Source organism: Carassius auratus, chromosome 7 (assembly GCF_003368295.1).
Source record: "Carassius auratus strain Wakin chromosome 7, ASM336829v1, whole genome shotgun sequence".
Taxonomy (NCBI): Eukaryota; Metazoa; Chordata; class Actinopteri; order Cypriniformes; family Cyprinidae; genus Carassius; species Carassius auratus.
The window spans coordinates 8,294,921-8,318,594 of record NC_039249.1 but is presented as its reverse complement, the minus strand read 5'-3'; the positions used below and the strand labels follow the sequence as shown (position 1 = coordinate 8,318,594).

The window sequence follows — 23,674 nt, the reverse complement described above, 5'->3', positions numbered from 1 at the left end:
GACACAGCCAATCATGTTGGGTTTCAGTGGAGATTGGGTGGAATGAGGTTTTTGAGAGAGATTCCTGAACCCCAGTCTTTTTCCATGTTTGAGCTCCTTAAACTTCATCACGGAAACTCATATCTGAAAAACATTATGTTTTGTGTTTGAAAGACTGATTCACTAGCAGGTGGGACGGAGACTGTGTTTGTCATGGTAGGCGGAGTGCACAGTTGCCCAGAGGGGGAGGACCTTTAAAAGCTCTTATAAAGTGTGCTGGATGGAGTGAACACTGATCTGTGATCTTCATCTCTAGTGCACTTCACTGTGACTGCGCTGCAATGGCACAGAATGGGACTATAGAGAACGGGCTCGCTCGAAACGAATGCCCTCCACCTCTACCTCAGCCTGTGAAAATCCCTGAGATTAAACACACTAAGGTAAGAGCTTGTCTTCAGCCTTAAATTGCAGACAAATACTAGAGTAAATGGAGTTTTAGTCTGATTAGTCCTTTAGTCTTTTTCAGGAAACTTTAGGCTCTTACTATTAAAAATAAAGCTTTTTTTAAAAGTTTAAAAGTTTTTATAGTCCTTTAGAAAATGTACTGGTGTGTTAAAGAGCCAAAACAAAACTGATACATACACAATATTTACATTTATGATTTTGTTTATTATTCCTATTTGTGGACATGTTAATGAGCTAGTTATTTACATTTATCATGTAATTTTAAATTATATATTTTTTTACATTTATTAATAATTTTACATTATCTTTAATCAAGTTTCCAGGAGTTAAAGATAATTATATTTATTATTTTATATTTATATTCATAGACAAGTCTTAACTGTAATAGGAAACCAGATTCACTGCAATCTAACTATTTGTTACAGATTTTTATCAATAATGAATGGCACACGTCAATCAAAGGAAAGAAGTTTCCAACCATCAACCCTGCAACAGGTGTCAAAATCTGCGACATCGAGGAGGCGGATAAAGTAAGATGAATTTGACTCATTAGATGTCTAATTAAAAATGAGGATTCATGTACAGTGACATGTATATCTGCCGTGCATTTTTTTGTAGGCCTAAATGTATGATTTAAAATACATTGCATTGTTGAACTACTAATATGCATATTAGACTGATTATAGAGATATGTGAGAATGCTTATTATTTATGTAGGCCTAATTGCAATTGGAAACTGATAGAATAAGAAATTTGAGTTATTATTTAATTAGCCTGCACTTTTGTCAGTTAAACTATGAATATTCATATGACACTGATTTGAGAGTTTGTATTTATTTTGTAATTGTGTTTATTTATTGCAGTTATTTTATTATTTTGGCTGGCATGCAATTAATTGTGTTGCATTAAGCAGTTAAACTATTATAAGACTGATATAAACATTTATCAGGCAAGAATTTTAAACATGGTTGTTTAACTAATATAATGACTTGGCAGCTGATAGAAGATGTATTTAATCAGGTATCATAATTTGCCATTAAATATCACTTTCAGATTGTTAATAAGAATAGCTTCACCTGTGATGTGTGATGTGAGTGTAGTCTAAAGTGTCGGTGTGATTTCTCAGGCTGATGTAGATGAGGCGGTGAGAGCTGCCAGAGCGGCCGGCCAGAGAGGCTCGGAGTGGCGGCGGATGGACGCGTCGAGCCGCGGCCGGTTACTGCACAAACTCGCGGATCTGCTGGAGCGAGAGCGCGCTGTGCTCGCGGTGAGTCTGCCTTCAGCAATTAACCCTTTTGAACATTTACGGTTCCAACATTTGGATTTAGAATGTTGGGTGACGTCACATAACTCCCCAATTCAGACTGCCTTCCCGCTGGCGGCTGAGACACGCTTTAACCACATAATGCTTAATTTAGGTTTCAGATATTTAAATACACACAAATACTAGTAAAATAATACATTTAGAGTTTGTAAAATACACACGGATGGTTATGGAAGCAGCAATAACAATGCATTCAAATATAATTTGCATGTTTTATTCATATCAGATACACAGTGTAAGTAGCTTTAAAAGTCCAGATGCTGTAAATCCGATTTACAGGACTCAACAAACATGGCGCTGCCCATCTCACGTTATAAATCACGATCAAACTCATTTATGATGATTTTTAAACAACACAGCACACTCACTTACATGTATTTGTGAATCGGAATTGATAACATGGTGTGTGAATATTTTGAATAAAAAAGGAAAAACTAAATAAAAATAATCCATTTGTGTTCCAATAATCCAAGTGTTTTCTTGGCTGCTTTTGTCAATTTTATTTTTTTTACCCTGCAAGCCCCAATCCGGAAGCCAAAAACATGGAAATGTGAAAAAAGCGAATTAATCGGAAGTCTCACACACTCAAAGAATATGGCGAACTTCTGCGTTACAAAATAAAATGGGATACATCTTTTGCTGTATTTTCAATCCAGTATTCATTACTTTCAGGGCAAATTTGCGTTTGCTGTGTGCTGTTTGTGCATATTAGCATTTATATGTGTTAAAGTGCCTCTTTTATGGGTAATGAAAGGTTCATATTTTGGTTTTAGGAGTCCCCAACAACAGGTTAACATGCGTGCAAGGTAAAAAAACAAACAAAAAAACACTTTCATTGTCTCATAATACAGTGTTACCGGGGAAACCTTTATTTTTACCGCTACAAAAGCACCACCTAGTGGCAAAAGCACCACCTAGTGGCAAAGAATAAATTAGCATTTTCATTCAGACCAACGGAAAAGACCAAGTGGGTGGGCAATATGCTAATGTTTCATGATGACATCAGCATGAAATGGCTTGGTATTCATTTTAAAATCGACTCATTTAAATGATTCAGAGTCGACTCTTTCTTTTGAGAGACAATAACTTTATACTCTGTGCACTTACAGATTTAAAACTTTGCAGGATGTTTTCATTCACTTAGAGCTGTGTTACACACTGCATGAAAGGTAATTTTCAAAAATCCATAATAGGGGCAATTTAACATAAACAGAGAAAAAAATAGTCTATAGTACAAAACAACAATATGTTGCAACTAGCCTACTAAAAGCATTAAATTAGGATACATTTATTCATTTAGCAGAATAGCAGGATACACATTCAAATTCATACAAAACAAATAATCATATGCCATTTTAAACAATACAATTAAACCAAAGTGTCTTTATATCAGGATTTATCTATACAGTTGCTCGTCAACAAACTTATTTAAAAATGGCTTTGTATCCCTTAAACTCTTTGTTAAATTTAAGAGTCCACATTTAAAACCTTAGTCAGAACATATGAACCAATTGAGCTCAATTAGAATTAAATTTCTGTCCAATTGAAAGTGTTGCAGATCGTAAAATTAGCACATTAAATTGTACACTTAACAGTTGCATGAAACTGAGCACTTGCTGCTTCATTATAATGGCTACGGTCTGTTTTTAGTCACACCACACACTCGCTGTGTCGATAAGCTGTCACGGCTGTCTGAATGCATTCGTCAAACACTACTGCAGGTGTGAGCATTGACACGGTGGTCTGATTTTGAAGTCTTGTCAATGAAAACAAAAACACAGTCATAGCTTAGGATTTAGATGCTTTTCACAAAGCAACTTACTTTTTTTCATGCATTATTTTGCAAGTTTTCCATGAATATTTATCTATCTGTCTATCTATCTATCAAAAAGTGTTACTTTCTTTGGTCACATTGTTGTTTGTTTCTCGGTACAGTATCAAAAGGCTTCAGTTTTACATAATTAAAGCCTTACTTGAGTTGGTTTTCATCCTGTTCTACTGCCAGATCATATAAGTTACCGCATTTGTGAATGAAATTTTACAGATGTGAGTGAAGTAATGTTTTTAGATTGCATGTGATTGCTAATTGCAAACATGTCCTGTGATTCTGTAGTATAATTTCAATAACTCGGAGAACTGTGCATGGAAATAAAGAACAGATTTGGAGATAGAGAGGTTAAGGTGAACTCTTTCTTATACCGCACTGCCTATTAAGCCATTTACGGTGCCTTTTACAATCGTACACTGAATAAAAGGGACGGATCAAATGTAATACATGCGTACTTCACAATTACATTCATGTAGTTTTGGATGTTTCCCACGCAAATAGACTCAAGTACAGAAATGCAAAACACACCCAGCAATCTAGTATGATTAATTTTGGGAGGCTGTCAGTAGCTTGTCAGTATGATCATGCTTTAGAAGTATAAACGTATTTTAAGTAATCTTGAACATAATATTGTTTTGTGCACAGTTATCCAACCATTCCAGCGCAGATGGGCATCGTCCCATATTACAGCTCTCATGAGTGTAAACTCTGCCAATGACTTCAGCCACACTCTTACCCACATACTTTTATCCTCATGTTGACATTATTTTTATTGTTGGAGGGCAGCAGAATTTATTATTTGCGTTATTGTTTAATTTCTGGCCCTACTAACTCCCCATACGCATTAAAATCTTGGCATCTGACGTGCATGAAAAAGTTGTTTTGTATCAAATTTGTAGCTCTCGAAATGAGCATGCTTTTCGAAAAATGCCCCATAAAAATGCCTATTTAAAACAGATTGCTAATAAAATCATAACTTTATGCTTTTATGCTCTCAGAATGGTTTTACAGTTGAACCGAATGCTTTCTTGTTTCTAGACTCTAGAGTCAATGGACACTGGCAAACCCTTCTTGCATGCATTCTTTGTCGATCTGGATGGCAGCATTAAGACCCTGAGATATTACGCCGGCTGGACGGACAAGATTCATGGGAAAACGATGCCGGTCGGTGAGTATCAAAGCCAGTTGAATGGATCACTTTGTCACCTGTGTTTGCATTTACTGCTGTGATTGAACATGTGAACCAGAGCTCAGCGATTCTTGATTTAAGAATTAGCTTCTTTTCAAATAATGAGAGTGAATTTGAATTAAATTGATTGTTAAATTACAGGATGTGAAATTAGAATTTTATTTGAAAAAATTGAGCATTCTGGGAAATTGAGTGGTTTTGCACTTGTAAATGTAATTAAATATAACAGAATATGTCTAAATGAAATACAGTTTTCTGGCATTTAAAAATCCATTGTTTTTGGAAATACAAAGTTTGCATATTTATGCATAATTAATAATTATGCAAAAAACAAAGGATAATTAAAAAATAAATTATACTTACAAGCAGGCATGCACTACAGTTTAGGGTCAGTGAGATTTGCAAAAATAAGTATTTTATGCTAGCCAACGCTGCATTTATAAAAAAAAAAAAGAAAAAGAAAAACCTTGTGAAATGTTAAAATCATTTAAAACACCTGCTTTCTATTGCTGTATATTGTAAAATGTAATTTATTCCTGTGATGCAAAGCTTAATTTTCAGCATCATTACTCCAGTCTTCAGTGTCACATGATCCTCCAGAAATCATTCTGAGATGCTGATTTGCTGCTCAAGAAACATTTGTTTTTATTATTATTACTCTTAATGTTTTTGTGGAAACTGGGATACATTTGAAAGGATTCTTTGATGAACAGAAAGTTCAAAAGAACCAACATTACTGTGAGCATTTACTTTTGAATGATAGTGTATGAACGAATTAAAAGTGTTTATTTTTAAAATCCAATTTTAAATTTAAGTTTAATATGACAACTGTGCATAAGTAATTTGTAGGTTTTGGACTGGAAACCTATCTGGAGACTTGAATGTAAGAATTCTGCTTCCTGTGTGCAACGGAATTTCCAATTTAAAAGTCCCTCTCAATTCATCTCTGCTGCCATCCAAACCAGCCAGTGTTTCCCAAAAGTCCTCTTCCTTTTCATTCTAGAAAGGGTTGATGGGTTCCCTTCTTCAGTCCTGGGTGGTATATCATCCCCCTCTCTAATTCTTCCTTCTCCCCCAGCATTCCTGCCACTTCAGGATAGTCAATAGACAAAACATGCTTCCCTCCTTTCCCCCTGATTAGATTCAAATAAAGCGTTAAAAGACGAAAGCCCTGGCACACAAAGGAAAAGGAAGAGGCTCTGATCCTAATCGCTGAGGTGCGACCGCTGGTGCCGCAGATGAGCCGGAGTTCAGGGAATCAGCGGCCAGATAGAATATCTCACTCTTTTGAGGGCTGGAAAACGGTGCGAGACTGAAGCCTCTTTAAATTTCCCCATTGATAACGGCTGCCAGTTAGCATACGTCAACCGCCTACTGCCCAACTCAAGTGTTTATTTGGAAAAATGTGTCGTTTTACGGTTCATCACATTGGGCGGATTAACCCGGATTGTCGACACGCCAATTATAAAAGCAATCTGGCCAATTTGACATTTCCACCCGAAAACAGAGGTGGATCCTGGCCAGATAAAGCTGTCTTTTCCATACATATCTGACATTTGGTCGAGTTAAGCTTGTAAAGCCTGACATATGGTTATAAAAAACTTTTTTTTTTTTTTATGTAAAAGTTTATCAAACATTTAGACAAAATCCACTCCCCATAAATGTTGCATGATTTTTTTTTTTTTTTTTTTTTTTTTTTGTGGCATATCATATTGGGAAAATAGAAGTAAGAATATGGAGGTCATAATTGAGAAAAAGCACTTCAATGGAGCATAAACATGCAATTTGTTGCAGATGTTGATGTTTATATGGTCAAAAAGTAAGATGAAATTCTGACACTTGAGATGTTAATTTAATGAGATCTTTTTAACAGTATAACAAAAAACTGGTATAAAATGCATATAAATGTCAAAATATTTCCCAATAATGTCTTAGAAAGATGATATTTAAATGCATAGTTTTATGATCAAAGCTCTGTAGTTTCATAATGTATAATGCAATGCAATACAATACAATGATGATTGAGAGGTGAAAAAATAAAACTTCCTTAAAAGCTTGATTATCGTATTAAAAAAAAAAATATGACTAAAAAAACTAAAGTTATTCTTATATTTACTTTAGAAGTATTATTAAAGATTCCACAGCAAAAAGTATGAAACATGAACTGAAGTTTTTACAATTATACAAAAAATATAATTGTTTTACTTGCTAAATAGTGTAAAGTTAGAAATTTGCGTATCAAATATGATACAGTAGGGTTCATAGGGTTTAAGCTAATTCAGTTGTGGCTCCACATAAATGCGTATCAAACTTCAGATATGTTCTATTTTTTGGGTCTCAACATGTCAGATTGTAGTATTTTTTTATTTATTTTTTTGTGCATTACCTGTTGCTGGAAGCTTACCATGACGTTAGAAGTTGAAGGGCGAGGCTTTGTACAGTTTTGCTGAAATAAAGCCCTTCTAGATGCTGTGTAAATTTAACCTTTGATAAGCAGCGCTGTCGGATCAGTAAGAAAGGGCCGTCGGCTGATCCCAGCCAGAGATGAGCATTGTGTAAGGGAGTCATCAAGTCTGTAATCACCCTGACACACTGCGGCGTGGGGAAACACGAGAAGGTCAGGGCTCGGAGAGGCCGGCTCCCACGCATCTACACTCATATGAAATGTCATGCATGGACGTTTGTTGTTGGGCTGTAGTTTTAATTGGATGACTCTTATGAAGTTCACAAAACCACAGAAGTTGCATTGCTGCCTGTTGTTTACAGAGGTATCATCCTAACTAAAATGTAACCACATGTGACCCTGGACCACAAAACCAGATCAATCATTTTGACCCATACAATGTATTTTTGGCTATTTCTACAAATATACCCCAGTGACTTAAGACTGGTTTTGTGCTCCAGGGTCACATATCTGACTAATTTGGACTACTTTAAATAAACAGGAACTCGTACAAATTTCTATGAAATGTAGCTTTAATATTTTGCTGAGATAATTCTGTAATTCTCTTATAAGCATCACAATATATAGCACACAGCAACACTAAAAATCTAAATTTAGTCTAAAATATATGAATTCAATATATGCATTTATATATATGAGGTTAAATCTAATTAAAGTATATACAAAAAGTAAAATCTAATACAAATAAAAAGGACAGTTTTGTGTGTGCTGTATATTTTTTGTTTACTTCCTCACAGTTTAAATACATTTAAATGATTCAAATTAAAATTCTGTCACTTATTTGACATTTTGGCATTATTTTTATTTTTTTCACTGAGATCATCAAAATGCATCCTGGGATTGTGGTTCAAAAGTTTGGGGTCAATTAATTAATTACTTTTTTGAAGAAATTAATGCTTTTAATCGGCAAGGACCTATTAAATTATTCAAAAGTGACACCAAAGATTCTATTTCAAATAAATGTTGTTCATTTGATGTTTATATTCAACAAAGAATCCTCAAAAAGCCATAAAAATATCAGTTTTCACTAAAATATGACGCAGCACAACTATTTTCAACATCGATAATAATCATAAATGTTTCTTGAGCAGCAAATCAGCATAGTAGAATGATTTCTGAAGGATAATGTGACATTGAAGACTGGAGTAATGATGCTGAAAATTCAGATTTGAACACAGGAATAAATTACATTTTAAAATATATTACAATAGAAAACAGGTATTTGAAATTATAAAAATATTTCAGACTATTACTACAGTTTTTTATGGTATTTAACTGCAGAAATTAATAGCACTCTCATGCTGTTCCAAACCTTTATTTTATTATGATGTCCAATATTCGCTGAAAATCTTTTTCCACACTTCAGTTCACAGAGAAAATAGTAGCAAAGAGGTTTGCAATGACATGATGGTGAGTAAATAATGAAGGAAATGTTCATTTTCAAGTAGACTATGTTCAATAATGAGTCGCACCAGGGCCACTCGAGTCTTTAACTGGATACACGTTGGAACAAGGAAGTGGTAAATTGGCCAATCTTAGTGGCATTTTCCGACGGAAAGGTTCAAGTGCGAAGAGATGTGATAAAACTGCATTGCTACCTTACATTACCCCGACTGGATATCTGACTCCTGGGAGAGAGAGGAAAGGGAGAAAGAGAGCGCTGAGGGTGAACAAAGGTGTGCATCCAAGCCAAGAGCAGATCAGCAGCGGGTTTGAACTGCTGCCCAGACTTCTCACACACCTGAGGCCTCTCTCGTTTCAGTGTGTCTCCGGTGAAAGCAGAGGGGAAAAAAAGCAGCAGAACATACACTCTTCCTGACCAGAGCTTTGTGTGGGCCATTGAAACCATCGCTGTGTGTTTTTCCCAATGCTTTGTCTCTCATGTTTGGTTTTTGGTGGTAACATCCAAGAGCTTCCCAAGGAAACAATGACTGTATATCAAAGGGGAGCTTAGTGTGTTATAACGTTTAGTGCCTCTTGACTTCTTCATTGCTCTTTTTCTTCCTCCCAACAGATGAAAACTTTCTGTGTTTTACCAAACATGAGCCCGTCGGTGTTTGCGGAGCAATTATTCCGGTGAGTTCTTGACTATTTTTCATTCGCATTTCATTTGTGGAGCATTTAACATAAATTCACAGTAGGCAAATCGTGAGGTTATGGCACATCCCAAATTTTTATTGGTATTTTTAGATACTAGTATTTTTCATATCCTTTTTTTTTTATTCTTAATACATTTGTATTTTTAATTATTGTAAAAAAAAATAAAAAAATAAAAAAAAAACGTCTTTGAAATCTTTACCTTTATTCGAAGGTATTCAGAGTGGAAAAATGAAACATTTTCAGTATCAAGTGGCTGTATTTTAAAATATTCTATTTAATGTAATTTTTATTATTAATTCTGTTCAGTCTATCACTCTTTAGGAGTAACTAGTTTCAGTGCAACTAGCAACGTTCAGTAGTTTGATTGTTTTCAAAAGCTTTTTACGCTCTCACTTACATGAAGCATTAGAAAGACTAAGATTCATTTTAATCATTTAATTTAATCGTTTAATATTAATCGAGCTGTTTAATTTAAGCGGTTTGTTTAAATGCATCAGTTCACTGAAATGATTAACTAAATCATTTAAGTCTCTGTGCAGACATCTTTACTTTTATCCTTGAATATGTATCAAACAGTAATATTATAATATTTAGTACAATCATTTTATAAAATAATAATAAAAAATATATATATATTTTTTCAACTATGTAAATAAACACACTACCATTCAGTGGTTTGGGTATATGTTGGTAAATTATAACATATATTATACATACTATTCAATACTAATTATTATTATTATTATTCACATTTTATATATATATATATATATATATATATATATATATATATATATAGAGAGAGAGAGAGAGAGAGAGAGAGAGAGAGAGAGAGAGAGAGAGAGAGAGAATATTTAATATTTTCTGTTTTTTATTTGAATATACATTAAAATGTAAAGTATTCCAGTGATGCAAAGCTGAATTTTCATTCAATAATCCATTCAGAAATCATTCTTATATGCTGATTTGCTTCTCGAGAAACATCTATTATTATCATTTTGGCACAAAGTAGCTTGCACTGTAGTTTGACAATGATAATAAAGCATGAAATTGCTGTATTATCTGATTAATCCTATTCTCGAATGCTTGAGCGCTTCATTTGTGAATTTGACAGTATTGGCATTTAAACGGATAAAGTTAAAAAGAAACATCTTTGGACACAGTTTAGATCATAAACACAATAGGATCCAGTGAGCGTTGAATAACACATACATGATGGCTTTGTTTATATACTGTAGCCAACGCCTGTCTAGAGTCTTTCAGGTGCATGTAAGGAAACACCTTGGATAAAGAGACACACATACACACAGACGAACACAAATACACCGCTCCCTCTCGAAGAAAACGCACTGTATTATGATCTCACGTGCCATTGAAGCTTATGAATGTTTATGAAAACTCACGACTCTATGCAACCACAAGACCTTGTTTGGTTTCCATACTGTACAGAGGTTGTTTTCTCTCTTGACGTCACTCTGGGGATCTTTTGTGAAGCTTTAAATCCGCACTAATTCCAATTACAGGAAAGCAGCGTGACCATGAGCTATGTATCGAAAGTGCGTTTCAACTATCGTGTAATTAAATATCTTCCATACACCCACCAAAGATCTCAACACATTATAAAAACTGTACAGATACTCAGAGCTGGGCAGTAACTGATCCCATGTTATCTGGATTGCATAATCAGATTCCAAAGATTAAGTACTTGTAATTAGATTAAATTTTTAAAAGTACTCGTAATCAGATTACAGTTATTTTTTTATTGATTACATAGTTACATATTATTCACGCAATAGCAATACATTATTCATAGTTATAGGATTTAACCACTGGATTTTCCATTTTAAGAAATGTTTTCTCAACTTTTCAGCATACTGTCGCATCAACTACTGATGAACACATACAACTTATTTGGATTATCAGTGGTTTATTAAACAAAGGATTATTATGACTTTGTTTCTACAATCTTGATCTTCAATAGAATGTACAGTGACATCAATAAGTGGTTGCTAATCAACACCCTAGCAACCACTGTAGTAAATAAAAAAATCTGTTCGAATGCTGCTTAATACCAAAGTCCTCTTAAGACAAGTCATGTCACTCGGCCGCCATCTTTGAAACGCCTCTCGGGCATCCAAGTGCAACTCCTATCTCTTTGAATGGGGAAACATCAAATTCTCCAAAACTGTTCACTAAGATTGCGATTAGATGTAAAATTTAATATCTGACAACAACTGTGTCATAAATGTTATTACTCTTGCTCGAATAGCGTTATAAAAAGCTTATCAGGCTAGATCAGCCAGTGCGCATGCGCAATCCTAAACGCACGTCTCAGAGCGCTGACTGCCTCTATAGCAACCGCACGCAAGATGACTTTACCGATTAGCGATTGGTTCTTTCATTCAGAAGGCAAGGCTTCCTGCGATTGAGCGACCATATTTGTTGTATTTAGCTTTTTCCCCCATTCAAAATTATACGAGTGACACGTCTTGATAATTCTATAGTCTTTGTTAATACTCTCACCTTAATTGAGGTGTTGCTATGGAAAACGGAATGTACAGTATAACGTTGAATATCACGGATTTTGCCAATATTTACTAGTGTCTGTGGTTATTCAGCTACAAAAATACCATTTAAATATGAATCCTCCTGGTTCTGCTTTTCTCTGTGTGAATGAATGGCACAGACATACGGTTTAATTTACTATACAAATACTGAAGCACACGTGATGCTCATGGTGAATTTAGCATCTGACATCTCAATGAATGAGTATATGAACCCATCAACATTATCCCCAGAATTGCTCTGAGAGTCACTTTATCAGCATTTTACCATTTCTTTTGAGAAAAACTATCATAATATTACATAAACAGAAACTTATCTTCACACAGAAGTCTTCACAGCAACTCATCAAAATAAAAGTTTGGTTTAACTTGAAGAAACCATGATATATATGTTTTTATTTAATGTATTCACTGCTTTTTAAAAATAATAATAATAATAATAATAATGTGAGGATTTAAACATTTCATAGTGCCTCAAAAATTAAATTTTTATTAAACTTAAGATATTGTGGTTTAATATTGTAAGTTTTATTATTTCAATTAATAAGACATACTTTTTGATACAATTTCATTTAAGCATTAAAACAGAATCTAGAAAAATGTAAATGGAGAAAAAACTGAATCCAGAAAAATGTAAATGAAAAAAATGTAAATGGAAAAATCTGAATTTGGGGGGAAAAAAAACAGATTTGATAAAAACCCTAGTGGTTGCAATGGCATTTACAGGTAGTTGCTAGGGTTTTCGAAGTGGTTACTAGTGTGTTTCGAAACATTATAGCACCAAGATGCTCAGAAGATGTGGGTGGTTGCAGTGCCATTAGTGGTTGCTAGGGTGTTCAAAGTGGTTTCTAGGGCATTTTTAGGTGGTTGCTGGTGTGTTGCTAGGGTTTTCAGAGTGGTTGCCAGGGTGTTCTGACTGGTTTCAAAGTTCTAAATGTTATGTAACTCCCAATAAAACACCCAACAACCTAGTGCAAAAAATATATATATTCAAAGCTTTTAAATTCTGTCACTCTTTTTGAAGTCACAGTCTAGCAATGGCAAAGAAAACCCAAATATTGTGACAGTGATTTCTGCAATGTTGCACTATTTTTGCCAATATTCTTAAAGAATCTTATTTAATTGATAGCATGGATCCATAGGGCAGTCGTCTTTGTTCAGATGATAATAAACAAAGTTATTGTAATTAAAGGGCCTGTTTGAAGATTCTGGGTGGGTAATTCTTGACTGTAAATGAAGTTATTGTCATCACTGATACACCATATTGTCTCAATTTTCATATGTTACAAAAGCCTACAAATCATTTATCAAATCAGGCCATCCAAGAATCTTAGTTCATCAATGAAAATGGGTTTTTATTGCCTTATGTTGCTTTGGAAACAAAGTACAAACTTGTTGATAGACACTGGAGATTATATTATAAAGTCATTATTCATATTTGGGATTGGTTTGGTGGTAATTAGAGAAAGCAACGCTGGCGATCAGCGCACATGAGTCACTCAGAGAGAAAAATAAGAAAAGTGAAAATGCAGTCCAGAAACACGTTTAATTGCCATGACAACATCCAAAAAGATGTAAAAAATAACAACTCTCTACTTGTAAAAAAAAAAAGTGATTTGTGTACATATTTATTTAACTAATTTAACAAAGAACAGCAATTGACTTGATGGTGTGTTTTATATTTAAAGACGGCTGAGGTAATGTGAATGTTCATGCTACACTTTATTCACAAGCCTTTTATTCCACTTTTAGTTTCCGTTTTTACAAAACTTGTAGCAGCTACTGCATAACAATCACTCAGAATACATTAGCAACCACACAGGAACACTCACAGACCACAATACTTGGACTTATGTTTTTGTTTTTTTTTAGAAGAAGGGGATTTAATTATTGTAGAGTTAACGAAAGTAAAGACTCATGTGGGTTGTAAAGTTCGAAGCAAATATCATATCATATATCGGTAGATTGGGAAGATTTTATAATGAGCGGTTCATTCATAAATGTGTACAAGCTTGTCTTCACACTGTGGAAATATTAACAAAAGACAACCGGCGCAGCACTGAAAAGGGGTGGAGCTAATAGAGGTCTACAGTAGTGGGGGGTTGGCAGCTGTTGAATGTTTGATTCTGATTGGTTGATGAAAGTTGTAAGGTTACGAGGTAAAATGCATGACTAAAGTAGTTCCAGGCAGGTATTGACCGTATTACATGTTCATATCACTGCGCTAAATGATTTTAGTTATTTCAAAGGTCTTCACAGTTTACAACAGCAAAAGAACTAAACCCTACAACACAAAGCAAAAAAATAAAGCAAATAATAGGATGAAAAAAAATAGAAATTATTCCAGTTTAGCCTTAAAATTACTTTTGATTATTATGTACAGAAAGCACATATTCTTTTTCCACCTGACACACTTAGGCCCAATCCCAATTCTATTTTATACACCTTCCACATCCCCTACCCCTCCGCCTTCCCCTTTCCCCTTGTCCCTTGAAACAGAGTGTCAAGGGGTTGGGGAGACAATATTCCCCTAAGTATTGGGACACCACTACTATGCCGTCACACATCATCATTCGTTGTCTAGCTCTTAGAATACACACATATACTGGTGTGCTGGTCTGCATTAGAGTCTTTAATTATTAACTATTAACTATTATTAATTACATTATATTTTCCAGCGACGTGAGGATACAATCGCTGTTTTTAAGTAAACTCACTCTAAAAAGATAAATGCACAAACGCGAATACACGCAACTTCCATTTCTCTTTCTCTCTCTCTCTCTCTCTCTCTTTCTCTCTTGAATAGGCAATATTTGAGAAAATGGTTTAGCGATTTCTATTTATTGGGGGGGATTAGCCCCCATCAATGTCTACGTCAGTTATCGCCCTGATCCGACATATGCTGTGGCACTATCATGCAGTCTGTAGTGATATGACGTTGGCAAATATTAGCGATTTTTTGCAAACATTTTCTTTGAGTAACATGACCGTTAATATGAACTCACAATTGAATGTAACATAAAACGAATGATTACTTTTAGTAAAAATCTTTATTTATGCCAAAAAAGCTTACATTTATGTGTCTTTTTGTTCGCTGTAGCAGCTATGTTGCTGAGATAATTCATACCCCTTCGTTTGAAGAGTGGTCCTGATAAATCTTCGTTTGAAGGGCTATCTGGCCCTTCCCCTTACCCCTACCCCTCCAACCAAAAGAGAATCAAGATACCACTACCCCTTCACGTGAACGTGTGAAACGGAGGGGTAGGGGAAAGGGGAAGGGGTAGAATTGGGATTGGGCCTTAATGTCTCTCTCTCTCTAAAGTCTCTAATGTCTGGCTCAATCCTTCATTACTAGTTTTAAAATGATGTTTTAGGTGTGCATTATTTTCTAGTAATCCAACAACCCATTGTTGCATAATGGGTTTAATTGTCTTCTGTGTTTGTAGTGGAACTTCCCTCTGCTGATGTTTATGTGGAAGATCGCTCCGGCTTTGGCCTGCGGGAACACGGTGGTCATTAAACCGGCTGAGCAGACCCCGCTGACGGCTCTTCATATCGGATCGCTCATAAAAGAGGTGAGGGGACAGCGGGGCTCATTGCTTTGGTTTGGGGTTTTCGTTCATCAAGTTGATTTTATTAATATGGACATTGATAATTGATTGCATCAGTGCTCCTTTTCTCGCTCCCAGATTTTGTGGTTAGATTGTGCGCATTGTACAAACTTTGTAAGCCAGGGTTTTCCATCATGATTGATCTGCATGGGGATCATGAGATTATGATGCCAAATCAAAGTTTGGCAGAGGCTTTTTAAGCCCCAGTGTATATCATAAAGTATTACATTGGTCTCTGGAATACTTGATTCTGATTGGATGATCTCCATTGTAACACTAAGCAAATCATTTTGTATAATTTGATATTTTTTATGATATGTGACCCTGGACCACAAAACCAGTCTTAAGTGTTTTTGTTTTTTTTTAATTGAGCTTACAGTGTAAAAAAAAACTTTAAAATGCCCTTATAATAATTATATTAGAATAAATAAATCAAAAACATTAACATAAAAAACTACTCAAAATATTACAAAATACACCATTACGATACCTGATCTTTTATGCAAAAATGAATAATAAAAAAAAGTATATTTATTCAAATTAGTGCTGTCAAACGATTAATTTTAATTTGAATTGATTTTAATTTGAGTTTTTGTTTACACAAAATATGTGTGTGTACTATGTTTATCTATTGTATATATAAATACACACACATGCATGTATATATTTAAGAAAAATTATGTTTATATTTTTTAATCATAAAAATATAAATTATATACACACATACAGTGTATATATATATATATATATATATATATATATATATATATATATATATATATATATATATATATATATATATATATATATATATATATATATATATATATATAAGCATTATAAATACACACAGTACACACACATATATTATATAAACAAAAACTTTTATTTTGGATGTGATTTACTGCTATTAATCATTTGACAGCACTACAATTAAACCTTGATTGCAGTCTTAGAGTGGTATAAACCTCGGTCGGGAACCTAGCTGTATTGAATAACTCAGCTGCATTGTGGGTAATGAGTTGTTGCTCTGTCTCTGTTTATACAAAGCACTCAGATTATCATGTTTAATTCTTCAAAGAGAGCAGGACACGTGAATTGCTGTAATGACATGGACTAAACTGCAGCTGCAAGCCTTCAGTCAACCGCCTCTTGCTTTCTATTCAAGCCGTCTGTATCTAAAAAAGAGATGGCTTCATCATTATGAATGAGATCAGTGTGGTTTAAATCCTCAAAAGAAAAGCGTCTCTTTGTGTACATCAGCAGTCTTGCTGTCTCTGTCCCCATGGGCAATTGTTTTGACCTATTCATTTCCCATTTTATCCTCTTCCTTTGGATGAAAGAATTAAGCTTTATCAAACAGTATCAGGCTAGTTTGATTTGATAAGTAATACAAATAAAGCCAGTTCTTTCCATCATGTCACACAGGCCGGTTTTCCACCTGGAGTCCTGAATATCGTTCCTGGGTTTGGACCGACAGCTGGAGCGGCAATCGCCAGTCATATGAACATCGACAAAGTGGCGTTTACAGGCTCCACAGAGGTGAGGAAATTATGGGAAGAAGCTCAGCACAATCATGTTGCTCAAAGCCTTGAGAGAAATACAAAGATAAAGACACACAGATGAGTGTGAATGACACAGATGCAATTGTTGACATACTGTATTTGTTTATTATCTTTTTGACATGCCAAAATGTAGTTTGAATGGAATTAAAATACATCTACGGCCTGCCAACGTATTTTTTAAAATATATTCTGTATAATATAAGTATATTTAGATTCAAAATATAAAAGTGATTTATTAAAATGTGATGCAAATATATATATATATGTGTGTGTGTGTGTGTGTGTATATCATAAACTTTTTTCCTTAAATGTTTTTTGTATCTATACGTTTAATTCAGATTTATTGAAAACATGTAAATGTACATAAAAAAAATACACATATGAATTTGATGTTTAATTCAGTGTATAAATATTGTGTATAAATCTTTTTTTTTATATCTTTATATTTCTAGTTTATATCTTATATAGTTTATATCTGTTTATATTAACAGATACATTTGAGATGTTACGTTGAGATTTAATTGCCCTGGAAATTTGTGTCACACCTCAAATACTGTTAAACCATTTTGTTCAGATATCAGTTCTGCATTTTTCATGTGTGCTGAATCTTTTTGTGTTTTAAGCATGTTTCCTGTCATTATCTATAATACACCAGCTGATATTCATAAGAGCAGCTTGTGGAGGCATCATTAGTGAGCGCTCTGTTATTGTGTTTGTGTTCAGGTGGGCCAGCTGATCAAAGCAGCGGCGGCCAAGAGCAACCTGAAGAGAGTGACTCTGGAGCTGGGAGGGAAGAACCCCTGCATTGTGTTTGCTGACTCAGACCGTGAGTGATGTGGTTTTCCAGATCCCACCGCTCAAACAATAATGACCGTGCTGGGAAAACCAGGGAATGGGAACGATATGTGCATCATCCTCCCGAATGAAGAGTTCAGAAGAGGGGAGAGTATTTAGACACTTAAGAGACACTTGAAAATGTCTGAATGTCATTGCATTGGAAAACAAAACCCAAGTGCATACATTTTCAAGGAAAACAAAACACTTTAATCAAACATATGAAGGTTTATTACATGTATAAAAATAATGCATGGTTCTCTAGAATAAATGATTTCCGTTCCGTTTTTTTTATTTTTATAATTTGTTACTTTTTATGAAATTAATACAATAGATTAAAAAAATACACAGGTAAATACATATATAAATATCTAGAATAAAAAAAAGAGTTTTTAAATTGAATGGATTGAAATGACTTGTTTTTCTCTTTTGGATTTTTTTTCCATATTTAAATAAAGACGAACACAATAACCAATATACACGCTAGTATATTTGCTAGATTAATACATTTAAATCTAAATATCAGCAAACAAATCCTGATATCATATATCATTATGCTTCTCAAGTAAATGTATCTTGATTTAGGACTTTTAAGTGTTGTGAAGCTTCTGCAGCATCTAAGTGCATGTTTTTTGTTTTTTTTCATTTTTCATCTAATGCAATGACATCGAGACATTTTTGACAGCTCAAACAGTAAAGCGTGGTACAGCAATGCCAATCTCCTAGATCTGATTCCCAGGAAATGCAGGAACTGGTCAAATGCATGCTTTGAATGCAATGCAAGTTGCTTTGGATGAAAGCATTCTGACAAATTCATACATGTAAATTATTTAATTACCCTGACAAGCCTGTTTGTGTATTTATACATAAAGTATTAGGACTTAAGTATTATTATCATGAAGGTTTTATAGGTGCCTTGGAGTCATTGGCACAGTTCTTCTGGATTTAGTTTGTTCTGTTTCTTTATGTAATCCCAGACAGACTGGATGATGATGAGCTCTGGGGCCGTATTCATGAAAAACCTTAGTGCTAAGAGTTGCCTCTAGTAACTAAATTATAAAAAAATTCTTAGAAATGTGCATGTTTCATCTTAAAATGAAAGAAAACATCCTAGTAAAGAAAAAAGTAATTTAGAAAGCATCTTAAAAGAGCTCTTAGGGTAAAAAAAGGTTAGGAGAACGGACAAGGACTTTTAAGAGGTTTAAGAGTTTCTGGATTAAACCTGAAGAGGGAGAAGAAATGTGTTGCACACCATGCATGAGTTAATAAGATGCTACACATCAAATCGTGCAGGGATCAAGTTTGTGAGTGATCTTAACATCTCCAGCACTGTGCAGAAATGCCATAGCGGCAGAAATTGAAGTTAATTACTACATTAACATATTTGGCAACTGGAAAAATGCAGCTATGCAGCAGATGAAGATTTCTTTATTTATTTTTTTAAATCCTAATAGACTTTTGCACAGAACTGCAATATATATATATATATATATATATATATATATATATATATATATATCAGATATGACACAGTAGGCTTTACAGGGTTAAGTGGCCGGATACAGTACATGTAGAAAGCACTGTCTGATTAAAGTTCATTCAAGTGCATTTGATTGTGGTGCTGGTGTGGGTCGTGTTTTTTTGGCTGGAGTTTATTCAGCCCCAGTGATGTTGCAATACTCCAGACCACCCTTGCAGCTGTGAACTCGCTGCTTCACATGCGTCTATTATTATGCATGTTCACATCTGCACACAAACCCAGATTTACGCCAATGCACAGCTCATTAAACTTTAGAAAGGGTGTAATGATAGAATGCAAGATGTTATCAAGTTTACAAATGAATCTAAGAATGAACATTGGCACCGCTTGGTAATGCACTGCAGTTTTGCAGAAACAAGCAAAGCATAAGGGCATGGGAGAAGAGTAAGTGTGTGTGTGTGTGTGTGTGTGTGTGTGTGTGTGTGTGTGTGTGTGTGTGTGTGTGTGTGTGTGTGCAGTGCAGTTGGCGGTGGAGGAGACACAGAAGGGCGCGTTCTTTAACCAGGGTCAGGCGTGCACCGCTGCGTCACGCGTCTACGTGGAAGAGCCGGTTTATGATGAGTTTGTGCATCTCAGTGTGGAGAGAGCCAAGAATATAGTGATCGGAGACCCTCTGGAGCCACGAACCTCACACGGGCCGCAGGTGAGTTAGTTCCTCGTTTGAACTTTTGAGTGCTCTCTCTTCTTGTGTGCAGATTGTTTATATGTTTGTGCCATTGGGTCAGATCGACAGGCATCAGTTTGATAAGATCCTGGAGCTGGTGGAGAGTGGGAAGAAGGAGGGGGCGGTGCTGGAGTGTGGAGGCTGTGCGCTGGAGGACAGAGGTCTGTTCATCCATCCCACCATCTTCTCTGATGTCAAAGACCACATGCGTATCGCCAAAGAAGAGGTACGACCCTCCTGTGTGCTGGAGCATGTGCACATTCAATAGTTAAACAAATGGAAAAACAGCTACATGTAGGGCAAGTGTAATACAATTGTGAATTAAAAGTTTACATTTCATTTTTTATCTTCCTTAAAATAAAAAATATTTTCCCTTATTTATAAACCCCCACCCCCAGGGCTCATCCAGTGAACCATATTTTTTCAATTAATGGGAGGTCTATTTTTTTTTATTCTTTCACATAACCTTAACTTTGGGCTACACAGAGTTCTTCAGGTGACAGGAATCTGAATTGGAGTCCTGTAGTGCCACCTGCTGGATGATAATTCTTTTTTTTAAGATATTTAAATATATATTTATAATCATACAGTATGTATACACAGTTGCAGCAATAATAACAACAACAACATGATTCCATATTATACTTATTTTAATATATTTTAATTTTTATACATTCCTTAAATTTTTTGTATTTAAATATACAAATAAAAATATTACATTTATAATTTTCAATTTTCTAATCATACAGTATACAGCAGGTAAAACAAGTATTGAACACCTCACTATTTTTCTCAGTAAATATATTTCTGAAGGTGCTGTTGACTTGAAATGTTCACCAGGTGTCAGTAACAACCCAAGTAATCTATATATACAAATAAAACAAAAGAAAACAAAGAATTCATATGACCACGTCTGACCAGCTCCAAAATAGGACAAAAAACACCAGAAAATCTAATAAATGTATATGACCTCTGAAGTCGGTACAGTAACCAGGTGCATTTATGTCTTTTATGGAGCTTGAAAGCAGTGATCACTGTGAACTGCTGTTGAATGGAAACAAGCTCCTTTAGTTTTCAGTCACATAACAGCATCCAGGTTTGGAATGACATGAGAGTGAATGGATCATGGTGTTATGCTCCTTTCTTATGCACTATTGCTGTCAGCACCTGTACATCTGTGTTTTGCAGATCTTCGGGCCAGTTCAGTGCATCATGAAGTTTAAGACACAGGAGGAGGTGATCGACAGAGCCAACAGCTCACAGTACGGCCTGACAGCAGCCGTCTTCACACGAGACATCAATCGAGCCATGAGTGTGTCTGCGGCGCTGGAGGCGGGAACCGTCTGGTAAAGAGACTCGCTAAACTCCTGCAGTTACACTCTAAGCTTTGTATAGAAATAAGTACAAAATCCAGTGGTCGATCAATATGGGTTTATAAGACTGATATCTTATATAAGGCAATCTTATTTAATAATAATTACCCTAATAAACAATCTTATTTAATAATAATTACCCTAATAAACTAATCTAATAATAGAGAAGGAGATGTGCACAAAATTATTTAAATATAAAGAAACGATACTTCTATTTAGCCAGGATGTGTTAAATTGATAATAAAAGTGACTTGTAATATTGTTAGAAAATATTTACAGTATTTTTTGAATAATATTCTTCTTTTTCACTTTTTTTCATCAAATAATCCTGAAAAAAAAGTATTACAGGTTCCGAAAAATATTAAGCAGCACAACTGTTTCCAAACATTGATAAAAAAAAAAAAGTAAAAAAAAAAAAAAAAAAACAACTACAGCATATTAAAATGATTTCTGAAGGATCATGTGACACTAAAGACTGGAGGAATGATGCTGAAAATTCAGCTTTGATCAATGAAAAAAATTACATTTTACTATATACTAAATTAGAAAAACATTTGAACTTGTAAAAATATTTCAAGATATTACTGTATTTTTCTGTATTTTTGATCACAATAATGCAGCCTTTGTGAACTTAAAAGGTGTTTTTTAAAACATTACGATTTTAAGTCTTATTGATCCCATATTTTTCAACGGCAGTGTACACACATACACACACGCATAGATGTTATACATATGATATACACATAATATATACATAATTATGTAATGTATAAATATATAAATAAATATAATTATAATATTGTGATCTCTCTGACCTAAATATGGCCTATGTTGAATTTGTATACAATTAATTATGTCTGAAAATGCAATACAGCAATAAAAGAGCACATATTTTCCAGGTGAGGTCAAAGGTCAAAAGGTCATGTCTCTTTTCGTCCTACAGGGTGAACTGCTACAATGCTTTACATGCTCAAGCTCCGTTCGGAGGATACAAGATGTCAGGAAATGGCCGAGAACTGTGAGTGCTGCTGACTGTAATCGTATCAACATACATTTAGATTAGATTTAGTGAATTGGCACTGGTTTCACCATTCAATTCAATAACAATGAAGGTGGATGTGTGTACAGTTATACTAAATGGTCTTTTACTTGCTAAAAATGTAAAAACTATTAGTCAGATCAGATGACAAAAGGCATGTAGCAGATTATGAACAACAGGTTTTTCGGCAAGGTTTTCATCACATTTATAATTAGAGTCTTCATTTGCTTATCAAATATGATACAGTATGCTTTATAGGGTTAGTGTAGGAAAAGCTTATTTTCCTATGATTATGCATGCAAATTTCCTTGATATGAAAGGTGTTAAGAGTATCAATATTCCCTGTGTGCAGGGGTGAGTATGCGTTGGCGGAGTACACCGAGGTCAAAGCCATCACTATGAAACTCAGCGAGCAGCTGACACTGTGATCTGAAGCCCATCTGTCAATCAACGCATGAAGAAACTCTTTACTGCAGCTCCTTTCTCTTCATTTCATGTAGATGTGCTGTACAGGTTTAAAAAAAAAAAAAAAAAGACAAGAAGAAAGTTTGTGTTTTTAATTTTATTTAATTGGGATGTTTTAATATCAAGCAAAGTCACCCATCATCTCTCAATATTTACTAATATAAAGGTATAAATATCCATGTTGTTGAAGTACATGTGTAGTTTTATTGCTATAGATTCTCACGAAAACCATTTTCTCAGATTCATGTCCTTTGCTTTGTTTGTTTTGGAGGTTCAGTTTGTCTTAGAGGTCTTTAAGGTCTCATGTCATGGCAGCTAAATCTAAATACGTTACCAAGGATGGTCTTTTATGTGTAAAAACATCACATTGTTGTGTAAATCGTCTTAAAACTGAGGTTTAAATGAAGTCATTTCTGCTCCACTAGTGGCACACAACAGAACTGCACAATAGATGTAACTCTTACTATATTTGCTTTGTGATGCTGAATGCAAACTGAATTGATGAACCACTTTCTGCACTGTATATGTACAGTGCCCTGCATTTACTAATGTATAATTGGAATTAAAAGTGATTTCCTTTTCTAAATGTACATACACATCTTATGACAGGTGGAATGATGTAATTGCTTAAAATATATTGTTTACTTTGACTTATTAAATAGCTATAGAT

The 23,674-nt window shown here is 34.6% G+C and overlaps 1 protein-coding gene across 1 annotated transcript; it reads left to right on the top strand.

The window, feature by feature from the left end:
- Positions 1-23,674, top strand: aldh1a3 (aldehyde dehydrogenase 1 family, member A3). The gene is made up of 13 exons (XM_026267019.1): positions 1-419; positions 870-974; positions 1,571-1,711; positions 4,635-4,764; positions 9,264-9,325; positions 15,360-15,488; positions 16,953-17,066; positions 17,813-17,915; positions 19,922-20,106; positions 20,189-20,353; positions 21,316-21,473; positions 22,444-22,518; positions 22,892-23,674. The coding sequence occupies exons 1-13, from the start codon at positions 321-323 to the stop codon at positions 22,965-22,967; spliced, it is 1,542 nt and encodes a 513-aa protein (XP_026122804.1). The 5' UTR covers positions 1-320; the 3' UTR covers positions 22,968-23,674.

Bases quoted from the DNA above. Each gene is read 5' to 3' on its own strand.
- aldh1a3 (XM_026267019.1), top strand. From the start codon at position 321: ATGGCACAGAATGGGACTATAGAGAACGGGCTCGCTCGAAACGAATGC. The intron at 4,765-9,263 runs GTGAGTATCAAA...TCCTCCCAACAG, and splicing joins TGGGAAAACGATGCCGGTCG to ATGAAAACTTTCTGTGTTTT. The intron at 17,916-19,921 runs GTGAGTGATGTG...GTGTGTGTGCAG, and splicing joins TGTGTTTGCTGACTCAGACC to TGCAGTTGGCGGTGGAGGAG.